General features: G+C 39.0%; 1 protein-coding gene across 7 annotated transcripts in view; it reads right to left on the bottom strand.

Moving 5' to 3' along the window:
* LOC138631608 (HMG box transcription factor BBX) overlaps positions 1–18787 on the bottom strand; it is a 35805-nt gene extending 17018 nt beyond the window's left edge. For 4 of the 7 annotated variants that reach the window (XM_069716660.1, XM_069716659.1, XM_069716657.1 and 1 more), the window contains exons 1-11: positions 18682–18787; positions 17259–17335; positions 7982–8154; positions 7614–7871; positions 6993–7194; positions 6830–6897; positions 5409–5483; positions 4798–4878; positions 3451–3516; positions 1759–2599; positions 1518–1644 (exon numbers count right to left, since the gene is read on the bottom strand). In XM_069716660.1, the coding sequence (XP_069572761.1) occupies positions 1518–1644; positions 1759–2599; positions 3451–3516; positions 4798–4878; positions 5409–5483; positions 6830–6897; positions 6993–7194; positions 7614–7871; positions 7982–8140 (1877 nt within the window). In that variant the 5' untranslated portion in view covers positions 8141–8154; positions 17259–17335; positions 18682–18787. The remainder of the gene's footprint in view (positions 1–1517; positions 1645–1758; positions 2600–3450; positions 3517–4797; positions 4879–5408; positions 5484–6829; positions 6898–6992; positions 7195–7613; positions 7872–7981; positions 8155–17258; positions 17336–18681) is intronic. The other 3 variants (XM_069716656.1, XM_069716655.1, XM_069716658.1) reach the window with 3 other exon arrangements.
* Positions 18788–24470: the final 5683 nt, after the last annotated feature.

Genomic DNA, 24470 nt, shown 5'->3' on the forward strand with positions numbered 1-24470 from the left:
ACAGACGAGTAGGTAATAAAACATTACCCTAGCTTTATAGCACTGAAAAATACTTAGTAAAGGAGCTTATTTAAAATATCTGTGTAAATTATGTAAAGTAATAATATTAACATAAGTTTTAATATAATATTTATTGCTAGTTAGGTTTTATAAGCCAGCCACCTGCAACATGACATTACAAGCTCATTTGAAGAGATTGAAGGGTGTTGGCTTTCCACGTTTTTTGGGTTTTTTTTTTCCATTCTATTCCATCTCATGAGTTGATAATGGGACAAATTTAAATTTTTGTAGTAACAGGAAACACAAAAATTAGAAAGACAATTTTAAAATGCAAAGTTTTTCTTTAAATAGGAATTAACTTACTAAAGGACCATCAAATGCACAAAAAAAGGTAGGTTATTGAGAGTGTTACTATAAATAAATATGTGTAGTCACTCAAATGTGCATGTGATAATCCAGTGAAATTACAATAATTTTAACATGGGTGAAATTTTCAATTGTGACCATTCTATGTGCCATAATAAAGTTCTGTGATAGAAAATGGGGAAAAGCAATTCCAGCACAACAACAGGGACACAATTAAGTAAACAGTGCCAAGTCATGCGACAAAGAAATGACAAGTTTGTTAATACTGCAGATGAATAAGCAGCTAGTTTGGCTTCATGTTTATATGCTGTAGTCACATATCTCTCATTTCTACAACAGAGTTGGTAGATGTAAAGTTATCATGACACATGGCCAGATAAGCCACAATTATGACAATAAGACTCAAACTGTAATTGTGTAATAGTTTTCTACTTACTATTAAATTTCCCTTTCAATTGATATATTCCAAAATCAGTCTAAGGATCCATCTGTGTTCTTTAGCCATTTAAACATCATCATAAAGACCTGAGTGATCACAGTTGTTTTTATCAGTCTGTTGTACTTGTATTCTGTGCAATGCTTTTTTATTTAATTAATTCATATATATATTATGTTTTTAATAATTTACTTTTATCTCTTATACCTACATACCTATAGGTATCATATCATATATGCTAATCCCATAACTTCATATCTGTAAAATTTGATCAACAATTGTTTTTAAATGTGTTCCATAATTAAATAAACTTGACTTAAAAAAAATACTGGACTTTCTCTATAAAAATCGCCCGACCGCTCTTAAATAAATGGTGTCGGAATGATAAAAAAAAACTCAATGATCATGACTCATGAACAGTTTGTTGAACTTTTGTTGAATGTTTCCATAAATCCAAGAAATGTAATTATTGACTGGTATAGTGGGTTAAGATTATGCAACTGAATCTGATGTACAAACAATATTCTGTATACATTATTTTGTAAAATGTTTGGGTTTTCCACAATAAGTTTAGTACAAAACTTAATCATGTCAAATTTTTGGGTCGTAACTCCAGAAAAAAAGGGAAGAAAGCAAAAAAAAAAAAAAAAAACATTCTATTACTGTACCCTACAATAAAGTATAGTGAGTTATAGTAAGAAGGGACAAGACTCACCCCTGTGAAGACTCATCTTTGGACTTGGACTTTTTCAGCTTCTTGTTAGGTCCCAACTGTGAAACTGTCCAGCTGTCATCATTCCAGTTAGCATCATGATCAGAAGCACGGAAAGCGCCTCTTTTACCTGCCACAAGTGACAAAATTATTTAATAATATTTATTAAATACATAACACACACAATTTAGAATGTGTTCCATATATGTTTTAATCAGTTTGCCCTAAAAATCTAAATAGATACCTCGATCAATATTGGCTCTCAATGACGTCAGCATTCCCTCAGAGACAAGGGTTTTATACAAGGCGCCTTTACAGCTCCGCTCGGATTTCCTGGAGCCGCGGTTCTCTGCGTTGGACTCATTGGTTGTGTAACCCTTGTCCTCATCCTTGAGTTTATCAGATGAATGGATGAAATTAAAGTGATAAGATTCTGCAATGCGGCACTGGAGGTCTGTGCTTCCTATATTTGCTTCTTCCGCTTCATTCTTGGGGTTAACATCAGTCATCTCTTCCTTCATCTCTATCTCAGAGGAGCTATACTGACCACACTGCCCACTGCTGCCATCCATTTCCTCCTCTTTCTCTTTGACAAAGACCTTGGTTTTGGGCTTACTTTTCTTTTTCAGCAAGCCAGAGTTTCCCCCGCTGAGAGTGCCCTGGATCTTCTTTTTGGGCTTTTCCTCTATGTCTATCCAGGCTCCTTTGGCCACTGCCTCAATAGTACTGAAAACACTATCCACTTTTCCTTCTGAACCGTCGCACTCCTTAATGAGCTTTGCTGAACAAGGGATCTCATCCTTTTCATTTAACTTGGCCGCATCTTTTTTGTTGTTGTGTTTTTTGACACGTGCATTTTGGCTGTTGAGGTGTGGTGGATTGGCATCCATGGAGGTAGAAGTGCCAGAGGAGAGCAAAGGTAAGAGGGCTGATGTGTGAGAAGAGGGAGGACAGCGATCAGTGTCTGCTCTTTCCTCCTTAATCTCTGGCTTGACGAAAGTTTGCTGGACAGAGACTGTAGAGGAGCTGTCCTCTGGCTGAGATACAACTGTATCCATTTTTCCAGCTTCAGATGCTAAACACATCTAACCAAAAACAACAAAAGACAGTGTTAAACAAGTGATAATAAAATGTCAATAATCCCTGCACCCTATTATACTAAATGTTTGTAGTATCATTGATTTTATCTTTATATTCAATCATGTTACTGATCTGAATCAGATGAAAATCCATCACACAATAACACCGTCGTCTGTTTTTCTTGGTTGTTTAAATATAAAAAAAGAAAAAAAAATTGTACTATTGTTTAGTTAGTTTTAATTTAATTATTCTATTTTATTGTATATACTGTCCATTTTTATATTTAATATGTTTTACTGTTATTTTATTTCTTTCCTGTATCTATAAATGCTGCTGTAGCGAAAGAATTTCCCTTTGGGGATTAACTCACTCACTCACTCTCTCTCTCTCTCTCTCTCTCTCTCACTCTCTCTCTCTCTCTCTCTCTCTCTCTCTCTCTCTCTCTCTCTCTCTATCTCTATCTCTATCTATCTATCTATCTATCTATCTATCTATCTATCTATCTATCTATCTATCTGTTGCCCATTAACGTAATTAGTAATTGCCCCCATCCCAAGTTTTTTTTGAAGTTTTTTTTATGTTTTGCTGGCATCAAATTCAAAATAAGCATATATATTTCATCCAACACACACACACACACACACACACACACACACACACACACACACACACACACACACACACACACACACACACACACGATGACCAACATTTTTTTCAAATATTTTCATCTCAGTTTACTATGAGGTGGCAATCAGGTAAATTTTTTGTTTTTGTAATTCTTCTAAATAGTTATTAAATACAGCTGAAGGGTGTTACTTAATATGCACTAAGTTAACGATGACACATTTCTTACCTCAGCAAGCTGGAAGAGAGCTGACTGTCTGCATGGTTTTCCTTCAGGTGCCACAGACAATGATGACTGTAAACAAACAGTAACATGCTCTGTCACCAGTTGTGTTTTGGGGGAACACACTTGCTTATCTTTCTGCACCCAAAAACATGCACTTCAGGTTGGTTGGCGCCGCGGTCATGGCAGCCTGTTGCAGCAGCTCCCCCTCGGGAGGCTGCTGTAACGAAATAATTTCCCCTCGGGGATTAATAGAGTACAATAAAATAAAAAATTAAAAATAATAAAAAAATTAAAATTAAAAAAAAAGTTGCTATTATTATTATTCAGCAACACTATAATAGCTAAATACTAATGTTGTAGACTTATTCAATATTAAGTTTGTTTTTGACTTTCAACAACAAATTTAACCATGTTTATTGTTATTGTACGAAAGACTCAAACTGGGGCTTATACAATTAAGTAAATTCAGCTCTTTTCAGCTCTTTTCCACTGAGCCTGAAATTGGCTGTTCTGAATAAATACGGTTGCGAAGCTGGTTCTGTTACAATTTTTTACCAATCCAGTTCTGAGCATGTTCTTGTGAAACAGGTGCAGCTGTTAATTACAAGTGACATCAACAGAACCATGAAGGAAGTCATATCAGTTATAGAGGCAACAGAAAGATATAAAAGTATAAGCAGAAAACTATAGAAATAAAAAAAATTCCCAAACTACAACCAAACTTGTAGTTTGTATTAGCTATAGTATACATGTCTTGAATATGAAGTGAGTATTCTTTCCTTTATTCCTCTGATGATAATCAAATATTAATATTTATTATATGAGTATCCTGGAATGAATTGCAAGCATCAACACTGTCAGTAATTATTTCTGAATTAAAGAAACTTGCAAATAAAATGCAACTTATAGGCAACACTATTTATACTTCTTGTTACTTGTTATGTTATTGAAAACTCTTTTGTCACCGTCTGGATCCTGTAGAAAACTTAACTCGATTTATTTCAGTGATGTGATTAGTCACTTGTCACTGTCGGCTGGTTTTGGTCTGAGGTTGACCTGCTTCAGAACAGGTAAACTTGTTACATAGGTTACCATGGGGATCTACGAAGTTAAAAGTGAGCTATCTGCAAGCCACCTTTAAGCAAAAATTCTAAATTAAGCCCAAACTTTAATGGCATACTTCCTGTTATGCAATGACATGTAGGCAATACTGATCTTTTGCCCTGAGGGTGATGCTAAAATGGCTACGTAGATCTTTTTTTGCCTTAGCTGAAATCATTTATTTTGTAATCTTAATCTTTGAATGCAACTGACTGAAATTATGACATCTAGTTCAACTTTCAGTCCTACCTCTGCCATTGGGAAAAGGGCAGACTTGACCCTACTTTCAATAATGTCAGGCATTCTGTTTGGTATTGTCCCAGACAGCATCTGTAGATTGAAATAGCACAGCAAAAAAACAAGTCAGTTCTTCTGTAAGTTATTAAATAACATCTGTATAAAGTCGGTTCAGCTAGTCACCATTCAAACTGGAGAAATGCTAAAAAAAGCTCTAAAGAGTAAACGGGTACAATTTTCAAAATTTTGTTGTAACAACCTTTGATTTGACAAGACCAAATGTGAGTGTTTATACAGAATGGCTCACTTAAGATTCACATTAAAGCATTACCATGAACAACTGACGATGCATCAATGCCAAAGTCCCATTCAGGTGAGTTATTTTAATGTTGCGGTTGGTAAAGATGGTTTTAGTTTTAACTAATCTACTGCCAGCCAGCTTAATCTATAATAATACATATATTTGTTATATTTTGCTGTAATGATGTAAGTCTGTGGTAATTATAGTAAGAAAATAATGAAATCAGAAGCCATCAGTGAACTACTTCTGAGAGACAACAAGACCTGAAGTATCTATGATATACAAAAAAAAGGGGGGAAATAAATATGTTCTCAAAACACACCTCTTCTTTATTCTCTGGAAAAGACTTCCGTCCCTTGGCCGTGTCAGGTAAACTAGGTTTAGTGCTTGAAGGGATCTGGAGAAGTAAACAATACTGGGGTTAGTTGTGCTGATCAAATAAATATATACATAATCCTCTCAAAAGCATCTATTCTGTCTTGCAGGAAATCTCTGTGTGTATGTAAGCATGTGTATTTGTCCTTCACCTAGCTCCACCCATCTGCTTCAAACTCAGTGGATGTGTTGCTTAGGACATGAGGTTGTGCACTGGCGACTTAAGTGCAGTTTGGACAGGCGTTTGATAATAATAATTATGTCAAACGTGTTACATTTGTGGGATCATAAAATGGCAGCCCCCAAATGGCAACCCAGCGCTGTGAAGCAGTGGGTCGGACCTCAGCTTCTCTTCACCTACTTCTGCAGCGAGATTTTCTCAAGCAAAAGGATTTGTCCAACTATAAAAAAAAAAAAACTCACAGCATTGAAGTCAAATGAAAACAAAAAACTGTGTGTGTGGTGATGGATAGAGTGAACAGCGCGACATCTAAGGCTGTGCAATGGTGGACAACTGCACTGGAATATAAAGGTATACTACAGAGAACAGTGCATGGTTCAAATTAAGGGGGAGCTAAGGGTAGTTCAGCTGCCCTGTAAAGGACACAAGCTCCTCTGAAAGCCTACTTTGAGACATTCAGTGGGAGCTCTAAATCAATGGCGATATTATAGTCACAGATTGACTAATAGTAAAAAAAAAAAAAAAATTCAGTGTTGTGTGTTAATTAGTGTTAAATTGTTGGGTTCCTCTGTATAATGTTATAAAGTTCTGTTGAAAGGACTTTACTGTTTTAAGTGCCCTGAAATAACCTATTATGATTTGAGGCAATATAAATAAAATTCAATTCAATTCAATTCTTGTCCTGTGAGAACCATGTTTAAATATACAATTATATTTTCACAGTTAAGTGAAATTTAACTTCCACAACCTGTTGTTAACAAGCTAATGTTCACATCATTGCTGGCTAAAAGTAGACAGGTTCACCGATTATTATTCCTGCCATTGTCGTCTTTCAGCCTGAAATACATTATCAGTCGCACACCAGCGGTGAAGCCTCCCCACCTCCTCCGTTAAATGATAAATTTACGTAAAACATGTTTTAATGTCTAGCTACATAGTTGAGCGCGTCTTCACCTATGTCTGCAGCGAGCTTTTCTTAAAAATAGCTACAGAGCAAATACCACAAGACACCCTATTGGCAAACAGGCTATTATCAATGGGCACTGTACTAGTAATGTAAAAGAAGCAAATGTTTGTTTGTGCTACAGATACATATTACATCAGTTATTATTCTTTGAGGCCACCTACTGGAGACCGTGTGCACTGCTTGTGAAGAAGGAAAGCCCAACTGAAGGCTTCTCACATACCTCTCTGTTTGTGAGAGCATGTTCCCCAGCTAACAACAGCATGCTAAGGCCTCCCATCTTTGTAGGATCTGGCAATGAATGGCATAAGTTACAACAACCACTCAACACTTTATCATGTTACACCAAACAATCAACAAATAACAAATAATCTTAGCATACGCACCTGCCATGGCAAAATTTAACTGTGGCATGCTGTCAGTTTGGGGCACTTTTCTGGCAGTGGTGTCCTTAGAGGAGTTGCAAGAGAAGGACCAAACTTTTTTGCGAGGATTGCTAAATGGCTGACAGGAAGGGCTCTTAACTGGTTTGCTTGTAGTGGGACACCACTTGTAGCCGGGGTTTGCCTTCATAAAGGCATCCTTGTACTGGAAGAACACACAGAATTTATTTGGTTTCAAGCAGAACATTTAAACCTCTTGCGAACCATCAAAATTAAAATAAGTATGACTCTATTGACATTAAATATTGATGAGTAAATAGCAAAAATCATAGCAATCCCCTAGGTACTACTGATCAAGAATTTAACAGTCAAAAACGTCAGATAGTACTCTTCATCAGACTGTGCGGGTGAGATTTGATCAGATTTGATTTGACAGAAGCAACATAAGCAAACAACCCAATATCTGTCATTTCATTTTGGCTGTGAAGTCATTGGCTCCTTTACTGCTCCTCATAGAGGAGATCCGAAACTGGTAAAACTGTACAAGACAATCAAAAGCCTTTACTTTAATTTACCTTGTCCCTACAAGTTAGTACAGTCGCAATTGTCATATAGTAGTCTCACCTCCTTGGCCATGTCAATATATTTTTGCTTCTCTTTGGGCTCAAGCACAGCCCACCAGTCGGCCAGTATCTTTGTGGCCCCACGGTTGTCCAGGCGAGGGTGTTCCTGCCGCACCAGGGAACGGTGGCGTTTGCAAAAGAGGAGGAAGGCATTCATTGGTCGGCGTGCCCGTTGTTCATTTGAGTCCTCCTCCACTTCCTCTGTTGTGCTTCCACACTGCCTCTGTGAATCCTGGTCCTGACTGCACAGCACTGGCTGCTAAGGACAAATTTGTTTTGGGTCTATTTTTCCAATAAACTGACATATTTGTTATTCAGTTTATGGACAGAGGGGAATAAATAGACAGTCATGCCATCGAACCCACTCACCTTCTCCAGCTCTTCTTCATCTTCTTCCTCTTCCTCCTCAGAAAAATCCAAAGCCTTTTTGGAGAGAAGTGGGTGCCACTGCAGACATTTGCGTTTGGGGCGTTTGCCAGTTACCTCCCCTGCAATGGGTGGCTCCTTGCCCCTTCCTCCACCCTTCATGATATTACCTGCACCTACACAAAAACAATGGATCAGGCCAAATTTGTAAAAAGAACATGCACACTGAAACCATCAAGCACAATTACATGATGTTAAATGATAATGTCAAGAGCAGAGATACCTGCTGCTTAAAAAGTCATTGTTGATGTATCATAAGAATTATTTGCAATGTGCATCGCCAGAACATTGAATGATTTCAAGCCGGTTTGCAAAAAAGGTAAAATTATTGATATCAATTTGATCTTATTTAACTTATTTTGATTGCAACTGAATTTAAGATTTGCTACACAAGACCTAATTTCTTAACCTTTTACAATTCACACTATGTTTTGGACTTGGCTATGTTTATAGTCCAGGGATTTTTTTTTTCCCCCACAAAATGTGCCAAGTTTTCCCTTCATGAGAAGTTGTACAAAACAACTTTACAACAGGTAGTTGCAGCAGTGGTATTGGGACCATGACATTAATCTTACTCACACATGCATTCAGCACTACATATGTCAATATCTGTACCAAGGGTCTCCAACCTTTCTTACATTGAGAGCTCCTTTGATCTACAAAACTCTGATTATTATTTGCCATGCAATTCCAGAGAAAACTACTTGAGAGAAAGGCTGCCACAAAGGTAATTGTACTTTCAGAGTTTTAAAAGAAATTACAACAATTTGTTGTTTTATTATAATGTACTTATTTGTATACGTTAAAATACTAACCAATTAAAAGCAATGGACAACCCAAGTGTGTATCAGAAACAATGAAATTGTATTAATGAAATTTGTATAAATTAAATTGAAATTATTTTTATAATTATATTTTACATAAGGAATATTCATAACTAGGCACACAAAAATGTATTATCACCAACGAAACTCTCCTAAAGATAGTTATTTCAAAATACCAATCTGCAATTAATACTGGTCTTATTGTGCTTCAGTGCTGCCACAATTATCAAAAATAATTTGCACAACAGGTTCAATTTCTGTAAGTCTCTGTACTGCCAGCTGTGGTAAAAGAAATTATAACGTATGATACCATAGCCCATCCACCAGTTACAATAATCTCAGCATTCTGTATTTCTTCCAGAATTTGATACTTTAGCATCGACATAATGCAGTCAAAAGCTTGTTTTGTACTATCTCTTAAAAACGGTAGCTGTCTTAAAGCAAGCACACTGTGTAGAGCAGGCGTTTCCTTCCTTTTTTCCTCTGAGAACTTTGACAAAATAAAAGTGAAGAGCTGCTCATGATTATTAACATTTATTCACCCAAACAAGCTTAATAAGCTTCTTTAATGTGAACAATAACAAATTGATACTCAACTCAACACCAGCTCCACCTACTCACATCTGTCATCGAAAACAAAACACTGTTTGTTACTTACTTTACTTCTCCTTATTTTCTGTCTGTCCACAATGTATCACATCACTTCCTTTCGCATTCCCCTCTTCTGTAGTTCACATGCATGCGTTATGCATTCAGTCTTTTCTGTAGTTAATGAGGATAACTGGCACGGCATGTAATCAACAAACGAGGTGCTTGCTAGAGTATATCCACTTAAGTTCACTCTCATAGAGTCATTTAAATTGTCATCTGTCAGTCTTGTTCTGAGGTTAGATCTCATGACATTCATGTCAGTGAAAGCTGCGTCACAATGATACGTAGACCCGAATAAGCAGAATTTTTTTTAGCTGGATGGTAAAAGTTATATATATACCCCACCAACTGGATCTCCCGCCCCCCGTGAAAGCAACAAAATGTGAACATACTCATAGAAGTGCAGTTACATCCAGTAACTACTATTTATTAGTTTCTGTGCACTCGTTTAATTTCTTCTCAGCTCGCTCATGCCTGTTTCTATCACTGAAAGTGGCGCGATAATTTGTCTCACACCGACATGCAGCACAGCAGTGCAGAGGGTGGATCAAGGTGAACATTATGCGAGTGGACAACAACTACAGTCATACGTGACTGTAAAAAAAAAAGCACAATAAAAGCTTAAAGTTACACTATCAATAGACAAACCTTGACCTCAAACTGCTGAAAACCAGACCATTAAATGCACCCTAACTCTATTTACTGAAAGTTGTAAGAATGCTAATATTAGCATTAGTAGCAACAATAATAGCATCAAGGTAGCAGTCAAACCCAGAGCTGCACCCCATGACAAGTAGCGTGCAGCATCCAATTTTCTTTCCGCCCTCATGCGTATATAACCTCTTTCCCTCACTTGTTTGCCAGTTTATCGTAGTTCACACATCTTTGTCAGTGAGTTTTTCTTGTGTACGACCTGTGCCTCATTTTTTTTTTTTTTTTTTTTTTGGGAGGGGGGCTGTTTTTGCCTGCCCCTGCCTGTACTTTTGCCTGTGTGGAATGATCTCTGGTTTTGGACTTCTTGGAACCAACTGTGACTTAGTTTTTGTGAAGCCCTTTTGATACCTCTGTTGTGACTTTTCTGATCCATCAGTAAAGATCATTGAACTGAACAGTCTGTTGTGCGATTTGTGTGTTTGAGTCCACTCCCTGCTAATTACAGTACGAACTTGCCAAACATGGACTCTGCCGACTCCTACCTATCAGCCCTAGCCAAACAGGGGAAGAGGTTGGCCTGTCAAGAGGAGCTCATGATTACCAGTAAGCGAGGTTTGAAAGAACTGTTTGGGCGTAACGATGGTTTCCAGTCACACATCAACGCTCTCAAGTGAACCACCTGTCTGAGGACCTTCAGGCTGCTGCTCCTGTGGTCCCTCACTTCGCCCGTTCAGAGCACTTGTCTGGGGTTTCTGGGGATTGCAAGCCTTTCCTGATGCAGTATAGCCTCCATTTTGAGCTTCAAGCGGCTGCCTTCGATCACACTACTCCTGGTCCCGGGCTCTGTTTAATCTCCGACAGAGAGGAAGAAGGGCAGCTGACTACCCTATAGAGTTCCACACCCTCTCAGCCAATAGTGACTGGAACTCCGCTTCACTCATCGATGCCTTCCTTCATTGACTGTCTGACCAAGCTCAAAGATCACCTCGCTCCCCTTGAGCTTCCCGGGGACTGCGACTCTCTATGGCCATCAAGATCAATAACAGACTGAGAGAGAGAGAGAGAGAGAGAGAGAGAGATCTGTTGGGGTAAGGGAAGAGGAAGACAGAAAGAACTGCATAGCTAGTCTGCATATGTTACAAAAAGAGGGAAGTAATCTACAAAGCAGCAGTTGAAAAGGAAGAGAAATTTAGACTTAGCCCAGACTACTCTTGAAGATCTCGCCCACCGTACCAGTGAATGTGTGCAGACTCGCTTCTTGGTACCACATGGATGTGAAGCACCACAAATAGCAGATTTGGTCAAATATCTGGGGAATTCTAGCTAGTTGAAATTTTACTATTGTCAAGAAAACTACTGGACAGGGACAACGTCTAACTAAGATGTTATGAGATGTCTCAATTTCACAGCCAGAAAGGAGCTTGACCTGTTCACTAAGTGGCTTGGCCCAGAGTCAAGTGAAGCTGATCAAGTCTGTTCACATCCACAATCCAACAGCAGGTGTTAACAGGATTTGATTGGAGGACAGTTACGGCTGTCTGAAGATGACTGAACATGCCCTGCTACAAAAACTGGAGAATTTTTACCAGAATCTCGAACAAGGACAGCCAGGGGATCAAAGAACTAGGAGACTACTACACACAACTGAGACTCAAGAAAGTCAGGTGGGCACCTACCTGGCCTGGCATATCAAGATACTGCAAGGAGTCAATCCTATAGATAAAAAAGCTGCCACATAGCCTGCAGATTATTCAAGGCTCTAAGTACAACAAAAAACATTGTGTTCCCTTTCCACTGTTAAGTTTCTTCGTATGATTCTTGTGCACCCAAGCAAAAAACAGGAATGATCAAAGTTTTGCATTCTTCATATCCAGAAGATTGAGCCAATCAAGACACGCCTAGCTTCTGAACACAAAGACCGAGCTTTGAAAGTTTTCATTTTCCTGTAGCACACACTTCAGAGAAAGGCAGACAGGTGAGAACAGTTTGTTGATTTAAATCTTTTACAATGACCAAGTGGGGCCAGCACCACCTGTAAAGCACTGTAAAGAGTGCTGGTACTTTTCCATATTTGGACTGTATCACCGGGGACGATTTGCGTTATATTTAGTTGTTATCTATCTGCTTCACCAACAAAGGCTGGGGGTGAGTTGAAACTTTAAGAAAAACGATTTAAAATTCACAGGGTGTTGGGCTCTTCACACAGACAGGAATACGTTATGTTGTGAATAGTCTGTGACCCCATTGGATTTGTTGCCCTCATTAGCATGCAGGAAAAGCCATGTAATTGGGGCGTCGGGTGGTGTCTGACGTTACGGTGAGCATATTGTGTCACTTTCTGTTGCAAACACTGTTGATTCCTACAGTCATGGATTTATCTCTGCTATTTTATCTTATAATTCTTGACTTACTGTCACAGAACGTACTGAGAGATTGATTAAATTTTTCTCATTGTCTAACTTTGAATTATAACACATGCTTGCTCTCCTCAACCACTTGCAAAATATCTTGCTAACATACTGTATCAAGTTTGCTAGTTTAGCAGTAAGCAAAGGCTTCTCTCTCTAGTCTAATAACATAAATGGAATCTCTTTGTTCAGCCCAAATATTTTATCAATAATAGAAGAAAACAAGAATAACCCCAGGTTTCTTTTTAGCACTATAGCTATAATACATAAATTTACTGTGTAACACAAACTTCTCCAATTTGGTGCAAATTTCCAAGCTTGCCCTTCTCAAGAGAATGTGTACCTTGCAAAACTCCCAAGCCTGGTATCAACGTATTCCTCTTCTCCTTATGTTGTTTGATGGCAGTTGGCAGACAGCTCTTAGGTGCATTATGCCACCTTCTGACTGGAGTAATGCGTTACAACCAGGCGCCAGTAAAATCAGGATGTAAGGAAGGACGATAGTCGCATACACTAATAGTTTTTTATACTACTCAAGGACAGTCAGAGACCTGTCCTGACTTTTGCACTCTGGAGCAGGTTTCTTCAGGAACCTTTCTGTACTTACAAGCATTCATCATCCCTCAATTCTGAACAATCTCTCCGTCTCAAAGTGTTCAAGTTTTGTGTCATCAGAACAGAGTCTTCCTCCCCAGGCTCAAAGAGTCCTTTAAATGCCATTTGGGCTGTCACCTGTCTTTTACTCAAGAATGGATTTTGTCTTCTGAAGCTCTGGCCAGGGAGGTGATCAAGAGCCCAATGGTCACTCTAACAAAATCCTTTCTAAGGTACTCAATTTGGCGAGATGGCCAACTCTAGGAAGAGACCTGGTGGTTTCCAACTTCTTCCATTTCACAAATATTGAGGGTACAGTGCTCCAGGGAACACTCAAAGCTTTAAAAAAATGCTTTTTATAATCTTGCCATGATTGAAACCTTATCACATTAGGGAGGTTTGCAAAGAGGTCATTGGACTTCATGGGACACATGGAGATGTGTCCCAAGTTGCTCCACCTGGAGTTTACAACACGGCAGACCCCCTCTCCTTTCTTCTTACCACTCGTGATGGTGTCTGAAAGCTTGGTGTCTGTACTGAGTCCTAGCGAGGGCTTCCAGTTCATCCATTTGATTTGCCAAAGACCTTTCATTTCCAATAATGACTGCAGTGGTTCATTGTTTAAATCTCCTTTTGTTCATCCTCCGTTTAATACCAGCTCTGCATCCCTGCCTTCTTCTCCTTAGCTCCTCCAGAATTGTGGGCTTTTTTCCAGTCACTAAAATGTATCGCCTTGGGGCGATCAGCAGATTGCGTATGTACTCAATGCTGGTGGTGGAACAGGCCTAGCTTCCAGTCATTGAAAATGATCAGAGTACAATGCAGATGAATAAAACATATCTAAACCACTAAATGTCCAAAGGTGAAGAGTGTAGTACAAGTGAATACAAAAATAGTGAGGGAAAAACAGTAGAACGACAAGATACCGGGAGCTTCTATGACAGGCTGCTGCTAACACAGCTGCCTGTCATCTGTTGTTATGCCTTTCTGAACTATTTGCAGTTCAATCAAATTGCCATCAGTCGATTTCAATCAAGTTCTTCACACAGCTAAAGAATAATTAAAGCAAAAAAGAAGCAGTTGACAGTTTGTGGAGTTTCACAGCTTTTTTTTTGCCTATTTTGTTTTTCATTTAAATCTACAGCAAAAAGCTATGGTGTCTCAATTCTTTCTGTATCCATTGTATGTTTACAATATTGTGAACTGCAAGTAATATTTTACTTATATACATATGTCTATATATCTATTTTCCTTCGGTCTAAAGTTACTCTCTTGCTATTGTCTGTTCTGATTTTTGTTTTGCCTCCGCACCATATCTATTTCTTTAAACCTGGTAAAAAGATTCACTTAATACCAAGGATAAACTCATCAGATTTGGGGGTTGAAGGTCGAGGTCACTGTGACCCCAATTCAACACATTCACAGTCACATAATATCTAAGGATCTAATCATTCACTTGGCCTCAAGGAGGAACAGATTTTGTCTTTGTCTGGTGGTCAAAAATCAAAGGTCGAGGTGACTGCTACCTCTTGTTCCGGTCATTGTGTCTCATTGCGGAAATGCACCATCTCAAGAAAGCCTTGAGGGAATTTCTTCAAACTTGGCAAAAATGTTAATTTGGTACAAATGATGAATTGCTAAATTCAGACAAGTTCACTATGCCTCAGCAATGGACTGATTAGATTGTGGTGGTCAAAGGTCTAGATCACTGTAATCTCACGTCTTCCCCCCCACAAATGTTAATTTTGCCTTAAAGATGAACTGAGTGGGTTTTGGTGGTCACAGTCACAGAGACCTTACATCGCTCCCAATCTTGTGAATGTAACATCTCAGGATCGTCTTCTTAAAATTTAGCAATGACATTTACTTGGACTCAAGGATGAACTGATTAGAATTTGGGGTCAAAAGACAATTTGGCCACATAAAACACATTTGTAGCCTTAACTCAATAATTCATACGTTAACTATGACCACATTTAACAGAAATAACTAAGAGGATAAAACAATTGTTATTCTTTTCTGTCCATTATTCAACACCTTCTTAGCAACAACATTTATCAGAGTTTGGACGGATATACATGTCACCTACAACTTGAGTGGTTCGCGGAGGCATACAACAGCTCGGTAGTAATTCTAGTTTCATTTTGTTCTGCTAGTTAGTCCAGGAAGTTGCACAGCTGCCAACATTAGCATCCTTACTACTTCATTGGGTACAGGTAGCAACATGTATTAAAAATGCGGACATTCTGGTCTGGTTTTCAGCAGCTTGAGGTCAAGGTTTGGCCATTGACAGCTTAACTTTAGGCTTTTACTGCGTTTACTTTTTTACGAGTGTAGTTCATCAACTCGAGTAACGTTCCCCTGTGTCCACCGTCTGCACTGCTGCCTGTGTGAGTGAGGAACAGCCCCGACACTCAGCGGAGCACAGAAACAGACAAATTAGCGCAACTGTCAGTGACATAAAAATGCACGCGCAACTCTCATACTGAGTTGAAATGATACGGTTTCACAGGAAATAAGTGAATAAATCATAGTTACTGGACAAAACTGCAATTCTATTTCTTTCAGGGGGGGTGGGAGGTCCCGTTGACGGGGCAGCCCACCCTGCCAATACAATGGTAGGGGAAACACTGCATAGTAATAGTTAGTGGGTGTAAATAAGTGTAAATGTGTGTATATCTATGACTAAGTGTTTCTGTATATATATATGCATTCACAAGTACCAATGCACATTTTTGTTTTTCTGTGTTTTTTTTATGGTTCTAAATGTCACAAATAGGAACACGCTGGGACAAACTGGTTGTACTGTATAACATGTATAATTACATATTTGTTCCAAAATAAAAATATAAAAAAACATATCAATTACAAAAAATGTACATCGCCCCTTGATAGAAAGATAGTCTGGATATGCAGAAACTATATGGCCTTTAAATATAAGCACAATTGTGTGTTTTATGAAGTACTTCAAGACTAGTACTATGTTGTATTTGCAGCTGCTGGTTCTCACATGATATCATTACAAGCACACAGTGACCTGGGTTTTCACTCATAAATCAATTTGTTTCTTTACTGACAGGTGAGGAGCTTCACCACTACAGTTTTCATAGCTAAAAAAAAATAGGCTTTTGTACATTGTGGGGCTGTTAGTAGAAAGTACTATACCCCCATGGCCATTTTTGCTGCAGGGTGTTCATTTTTAAAAGCATTATTTCGAGATATTATTTCATGAGGAGAATCTTTTTCTCTCAAATCAAATGTTTTCACCAGGTTCTGTGCGTAATATATACATATAAATATATGTATTTTCCATTCCTTTTTGCTTTTTTAGATAGACAGCAAAGAACAGAACCTTCAATTAAACTAAGGTCCCAGTTATGAAAAAACATCAAGTAACCTACTGAGAGGGGAGAAAACCCCACACTGTTACTGATAATTACTGGTAATTTTTCATTTAAAAAAAGCAAAGAAGAATCAAGTTATCATAGAAATCTGTTGGTCGCACACCTCAACTGCTGCAGAAAATCAATTTAACAGTTACGTTAAGTGATATATGGCAGACATATTTCCCTGATTCTGTCATTTTACCACAATCCTGAGGAAATGTTTAAATAAACTACAAGGAGAAATAAAGAATAATAAAAAATAAAAAAATAGTTTAGGTCACAACACAAGAACTACATCTGCTGTATGGGCAGGGTGCCATTGGCCATTGCAATCTTAACCGTCTGGTAATGGATGACAGCTTAGTGTATTTTTAAATTCATTTAAAAGTAATTATAATAACACAGTCAAAATATGAATAGGTTAAGAGTAATAAAGTGTAGTTCTGTTGCAGTCTTATTATTAACTGGAATACATTTCAGAGCCTTACATAAACATAAATCAACTGAATTACTGAGCATTTGCAATTAAACATATCTGTATATTATAATTTTCGCTGGATTTGCACTTGTTCTGGATGTCGACTAAACTTGACACAAACGATATTAGAAATCACTGAATGGATGATTTAATTACTTCTGGACAAAGGCCAGACTAGACACCAAGTGTTTGTATAAATGTCAAGTGGAAAACGGGGATACTTACTTAAGAAAAACTATGGAAATGCTGTATGGGTGATGAAGATGAATCTGCCAAAGCCTTTGTCATGCAATGACGATGACCTATAAAACACAAGACACTGCTCTCAGTCATGTGTTATACTGTCATCACTGCAACAATTTTCTTAAAACATGAGTTTGGTTGCAGGAAAGGTGGGTGCAAAACAACTTTAGTAGAGCCTAAATGAGTCACATAAGCACATGACCTCATCAGCTTCAAAGTACAGTGGGACATTTTGTGTGATCTGATAACTGATCACCTCAATCCTGCGGTCGATCCGCCCATGTGGCCAAAACCAAAATATGTAGGCCAAAACCCTGCGATAACTGAATGCATCTCATACAACATTAAACGGAGCAAATTAAGCAGGCGCAGTTGCAGTGTCTATTTTCCTGCGCGGAGGTTTGATTGTGTCCTCAGGTAAAACTGCTGATGCCCGATCGGTGTGTCTGGAGTGAAGACTTGAGCCTCCGTATCAAGCTCGTCACGCACAGTAACATCACATAATTAGTGAGGTATGAAAATAAACGACCCTTTCCCACCTAGGCCCGATGTGTGCTCCTAACTCTAAGCACACTTTTTTTTTTTTATCCCCATGCAAAATGTCGATCTCAGCTCTGACAAGACAGACAAGCCGAATGAGAGTCCATCTTGCTTTGGTTCGGAGGAGAAAAACCCAAGTACAGTCCAGGAGTGGGGAGATTTCACTCCTGTCAAACTCTTCCAGGACAATATCGCCGGAATGACCCTCTCTCCGACGAAAAAACACACACGATGATTACTTAAACTGAGGATTTTCTGCCCAAGCACATGCATATGTGGACATGTTTTGCACAGCAGTAGCTCCATTTCCTAGCTGTGTTACCAGGAATAAAAGTAGCTAGTTAGCTTGCTAGCTCTACGAGCCTGCTAACTGGACGTGCTACGGCTTTAACATGCAACGGTGTCCAAAACAGCACAAGCCTCGAGACCAACTGCGAGCTGAAGTCATTAGACTATAATGTGATCGAAATACTTGTTAGTGCCTTTGAGACGGTCCGTTCACATTGAACGCAGGTCGTTCGCTGTGTATTTGATGCGGATAGAGGGGGGGGGGGGGGGGCCATCCCCCCTCACAGAAACAGTTGCTTCGCTATTTATTTTGGCGATTTCAAAACGTGGGTGAATAAATATTTAAGCAGCATCACAGTGACAACAATGCGCGCTGTGTGACACTGGCTTTCAATGACATGCCGATGGGAAACTAAACAATTCAAAGGGAGAAAGCCAGCAGGCGGACATCATGTCCAAAGCAGCGATAACAATTTTTCAGAATGACTGACTGAGACTAAATAGCGAGCGGTCTTCACGTACAATCGATCAAAGCACAAGTTCTCTGTCATGAACGCGTCCTCAGGTCTTAACCTACCTGTAATATGCTGCTAAAGTACCGGGGGTGTGGGACTCTCATCATTGGTGTCGTCCAACTATTTAACTTATTGACACATCATAACAGTTCAGCACTGGCTGTACTAAACACAGCTGCGTCAAGTGAGACGCAGGGAAACAGGAAGTACTGCGATTTTTCATCCAAATCGAAACGTGTTCATTTAAACCTTTCACTAAAATTATGGAAAAACTTGTGTTTAGACTGCAGATATTCTACCTAGTCTGGCAAAAATATATATATATATTTTATTTAATTTTAACTTCGTGTCATTCAGCTCGGATAAGATTGTAATGGCTGTCGGCTACATTTATAACAAAATACAATGAATGATGAATTGAAATAAAATAGTCTCAAAAATACTCAACTCAGAATTTCAATTACAATCCTCCATCAATTATTATTTTTTAAAGTAGCCTATGTCTGGTGTATAGGTGTGTTTGATTGTAGCATCTTAACAAACAATGTAAGAGACAGTTTTAAGTGCTTTACATAAAATGGGGCATAAGATTAACCTGTGATTTCCCAGAAGAAGAAAAAAAGCATCCTAATTTTGTTTGCCATGTTCAGGAAACATGTTCCATGTACAGACCCGAGACAATGTATAATATTATGTTAGAAGAATTTTACTTGGTCCATCTTGGTTGATATTGTATTTAAAAATAGTAAATTTGCAATTATCAAAAGCCACATGTAGCAATAAATTAGGCCCATAATTGGACCTGGTGCTCTCTCTAAAATGTTATTGTACTCATTGCTCTACTGGTATTAAAATATACAGGGAAAATGTTTCGGTCTATCACAAAATATTTGCATCTTCATCCATCAATTCAAGTGAATACTTTTATTTCATCAGGTAAACCGGAAGTTGTGTTTGTTATTCTTTGTAGTTTTACAGTGGTACACGCAGCACTTCACCATATGATGACTGATTCTGTCTGCAAAGGCAGCAAATTAAATTACTTCAACCAACAAAAACAACCCCACATTGCATTCATTCTGGCTGAAATACTTACTTGTTCAGTTGTATTATGTAGAAATCACTTTCATCTTCCTCGGGAGGGGAAAAATTTACATCTCAGCCAGTTTTTATCCTTTCCCTACCAAGTTTTGCAAATGACTCGGACTGGCCTGTACTTGATAACACCATCCCTGACATAAATTTTTGTCTTTTAGCTATCTGACTGAAAAAAGATCACCAAAAAGGTGTGGGCTACATCAGGAAACCAGTTACAATCTATTTGGGCGGCACGTGGTGCAGTGGTTAGCACTGTCGCCTCACAGCAAAAAGGTTCCGGGTTTGAATCCGGTCCTGGGCCTTTCTGTGCGGAGTTTGCATGTTCTCCCTGTGCTTGCGTGGGTTCTCTCCGGGTTCTCCGGCTTCCTCCCATCATCCAAAAACATGCACCTCAGGTCAGGTTACCTGGCGCCGCGCTAGTGGCAGCCTGCTGCAGCATCTCCCCCCTGAGAGCCCCCCTGCTGTAGTGAAGACATTTCCCCTCGCGGATTAATAAAATAAAAAATATATTTCAGCACAGATACTACTGGTAAGCTTCTTGGGTGTTTGCATGTGATAACTAATATAGAAATGTTACAGCATACTGGCAGTCTAATAGCGTATTGATGTTAGGACCAACGTAGGACAGCGTAGGTAGCTGCTTAAATCCTCTTAAACAGCATGAACTGACAATGTATTAACAGTACGGCAGCATGCTGTACTGTCATGCAATGCTGTATGTGAGAGGATATTTCTATTGATTGACAGTTTGACTTTACAGATTAGAGAAATCGTTTAATTATAGCAGTTGGAGATGTGTTGTAAATTTAAAACAATACAAAATGTGATATTGACAGAATGTTGGCGCAGTGGTTAGCACTGTTTCCCCAGAGAACAGTCACAGTCACCACTGGGTTCGCACCTGCTGGGCAGCTCAGGCCATCCCATATGGGGGTTGTATGTGCCTGTGCCTGCATGGCTTTTCTCTGGGTGATCTAGCTCCCTCCCACAGAGTAAGACATGCATGTTAGGTAGATACGTGATTCTAAATAGGCCGAAGGAGTGAATGAATGTGAGCGTGAATGGTTTTTTTGTCTTGTTGTGTTGACCCTGTGATGGACTGGCGACCTATCCTGGGTGTACCCTGCCTTCACACAAAGGCCCAAACCCAATTCCCATCCCATGACTCTACCCCTCATTTAGGACTGCCCCCTACTGGATCGTGGCCATTCAGAACGGAGCTAAAATGGATAGGGCTTAAAATCTTAAACTAAGGAAATTGGACACCACTCGTGTCAACAGTAGTTAATTAAAATTAATTATTAATACGTTTGTAAGTCTAAATTTGATTAATACATTTATGAAAACATAGTATGATGACAAAATAGGGCATCTTAAAGAATCTGCTAATAATGCTCACAAACAAGATTTCATTCAATCTGTTTGAACAAGAAATTTATTTATTATTCCAATCACCGTATTTGGAGTCTGCTTCGGAAAACACTCAGTTTGGAGGGCTAGATGACCGCTACCCCTCAATACCTGAAAGAAAGGTACATTCTACCATATGCAGGTTGTGCAAAATGGAGGGATAGGGCCAAGTTGTAGGGCCAAAGGGGGAATTGGTCAAAGTAAGCTGGGCCCCCTTCCTTCCACCCCATTACCCTGGTCAGCATTAAGTGGGTATAAATAATGAATGGATGGGACAATAAGATAAGATTAAACTTTGATGCATCTGTAGTACAATGTACTTTATGTTTTATATGAATTCAGCACAATCATATTAAATACAATCAGGCCACTCTAGAACATAGAATGAAACACACTAAAATACTCAACAATAAAGTAATTGTGACTTAAGATAAAACCACAGAAAAAACATAGTTGAACTAAAAGTTAAAGGCAATTTTAAGAAAAGGCCATTTTATGTAGATCATTTAAGAAATAATTTAGAGAAGGACACTGATTCTTATGGAGCCTCAGATCCTCAGGCAGGGAGTTTCAAAGCTGAGAAGCCCCTTCTGCAAAAGTGCACTTAACTTGAGTTGGGACCCTGCCAGAGAATCTGAGGATATAGTAATTCAGCAACATGAGTCACAGTAAACCCATGAAGTGTTTAGCGTGGACTACTCACATCATGCTATGGCTGAACATTTCCACTTTGGAACTTCAGTTACAGTCTGGCAATCTTAAAAAAACATGGATTCATATAGCCAAGGTTTTATATGTGACATGTCTAAAGGATCAGTCCAATTAACTTGTGATCATCAAGCATGCTGAAGAACCTGCTAAATAAAAACGGATGTGGTCTCCTGGTCTGAAAGGACGGGTCATTGTGGAAGTGCATTGAAGTGCACTGACAGCTGGGCTGGCTCAGGAAAATGTATTTTGGTGTCATTCGCCAAATTCACTCCTTTCGATCATTGCCGTGGTGGTCCTAAAAATAAAACATAATTACATAACAGGCCTCAAAAAGAGGCATATTTGGGGGCGTGCCTGATTAACATGCCTGGGGGTGCTGTATGGTGTTATGGGGAGCTGGGTTAGCCGGAGAGTTAGCAAGCCACGTAGCTCAGGCTCTGGAGCAGCTGGACGGCAGTCAACAGAAAGCGGGAATAAGAGGTTCTCCACTGTTCGGCTTTATTTATATACAATGGGACCACATAATGCCAGGTCCCCACAGATACTTGTGCTGATCATACCTAAGCAGTTCAATAAGTAACCTGCGCTAACCCGGCTCCTTACAAAGAAGAAGTGTATCTCCGTCCTGGCTGCAGAGCGAAAGCAACTCCAGTCTAAGGCAGCAACAATATGAGGACTGACACCTGCTGGTGTCACTCGGTATTGCAGGAGAGCGACTACAAGCATAGTCTGTTGCATATTAACAGCAAGTCTGCCCTCAGCCGTACACAACTGAAGAAGCATCATACCTGTAATAATCAAAAAGCTATACATAGACTATAAGTTTCACACAGGGGAGGGCATTAAGAATAGCATACTGGTATACATATAAGCACACAAAATAAATCCAATATATATCAAATCCAGTATAGTTGACAAATAAGCGCAGTGGAAAATTCTTTTTTTCTTCTTTTTCAGAACCTTAAAGTTGCTTTTCAACTGAAAAGAGATGGGAACAATTTTCTTAAACAACACAGCAAAGTAAACAAGGGCATTGTTAAAGCCAAAGCTACTGTGGCACAATACAAAAACATGAAAAAACATCACAGCATGACTGCCTAAGATTATTCTCATAACATATGCAGACTATCTACCTCAGGTCAAGTCTGTCAGTATGGTAAAAAATGTTCCATCTGTGGCCAGTCCATCCAGATGAGACTCTGGGACAATGTCTGGGTCTCAGGTCATAACGTTGTGCATGACCTGCAGCAGGTTCAGATACAGTTACAGTTGAATCTTCCACTCAAGTTTAGCAATTAATCCAAAGCCTAAACTTAGTTATAAATCATTTGAGAGTCTGACTCTCATTCTCTCTCACCCAAACTGGAAAGCAGAGAAACCGATTCTATTTGTTGTTGTTTACCTCCCACCTGGTCCTTATTCAGAGTTTCTAAATTAATTCTCTGACTTTTGATCAGATTTAGTGCTGAGTTCAGATAAAGTGATGATAGTGGGAGACTTTAACATTCATGTTGACGTGGACAACGACAGCCTCAGTTCTACTTTCAGCTCATTATTAGATTCTATAGGCTTTTCTCAGGATGTAAATAAACCCCGTCACCATGGTAACCACATCCTCGATCCAAAAAGTCCAACATTCTGTCGTATGGCATGGAAACTGAACATTTAATAGTATTTCCTCCAAACCCTGTTTTGTCGGACCACTTCTTATTAACATTTGAAGTTACAATAATGGACTACACAGCATGTGGGAATAAATCCTACGACAGTAGATGTCTGTCATATAATGCCGTGGCCAAGTTTAAGGAAGCAGTTACATGCTTATCCTCTTCGATGCCGTGTGTTAAAGCAGTAAAAGGCATCTATGTTGACTTTAGTCCCGCACAAGTGGATCATCTGGTAGAAAACACTGCAGTATCTCTGCTACAACTCTAGATGATGTCGCCCCTCTGAAGAAGAGAGTAATGAATCAGAGGAAGTTGTCTCCGTGGTACAATTCACAATTACGCTGAAGACATCATAGCACAGAAATAGCTCTGGTGAAAGTTACTAATGACCTTTTATTAGCCTCAGATACTCGTCTCTGTACTTGTTCTTCTGGACCTCAGCGCTGCTTTTGATACGATTGATCATACGATCTTATTACAGAGATTAGAAGACGTTACGAGGATTAAAGGAACTGCATTAGACTGGTTCAAATCCTACTTATCAGATAGATTCCAGTTTGTTCATGTCAACAATGAATCTTCCAGACAAACAAGAGTTAGTTATGGAGTTCCACAAGGCTCAGTGTTAGGCCCAATACTTTTTACTCTGTACATGCTTCTGTTATATCATCAGGAAGCACTGCATTAACTTCCATTGTTATGCAGATGACACTCAGCTAATTCTTTCTATAAAACCAGATGAAACTAATCAGTTAGTAAAACTTGAAGCCTGTCTAAATAAAACATAAAGGCCTGGATGACCAAAAACTTCCTGCTTCTAAATTCAGACAAAACGGAAGTTCTTGTACTTGGTCCTAAACACCTCAGAAACACTTTCTGTAATCACTTAGTTACTCTAGATGACATTGTCTTGGCCTCCAGCAAAACTGTGAGGAACCTTGGAGTCATATTTGATGAGGATTTGT

This window comes from Brachyistius frenatus, unplaced genomic scaffold (genome assembly GCF_029030835.1).
Source record: "Brachyistius frenatus isolate BFR_SWC_R1_liver_20210118 unplaced genomic scaffold, ASM2903083v1 Contig_161, whole genome shotgun sequence".
In the NCBI taxonomy this organism is placed as follows: domain Eukaryota; kingdom Metazoa; phylum Chordata; class Actinopteri; family Embiotocidae; genus Brachyistius; species Brachyistius frenatus.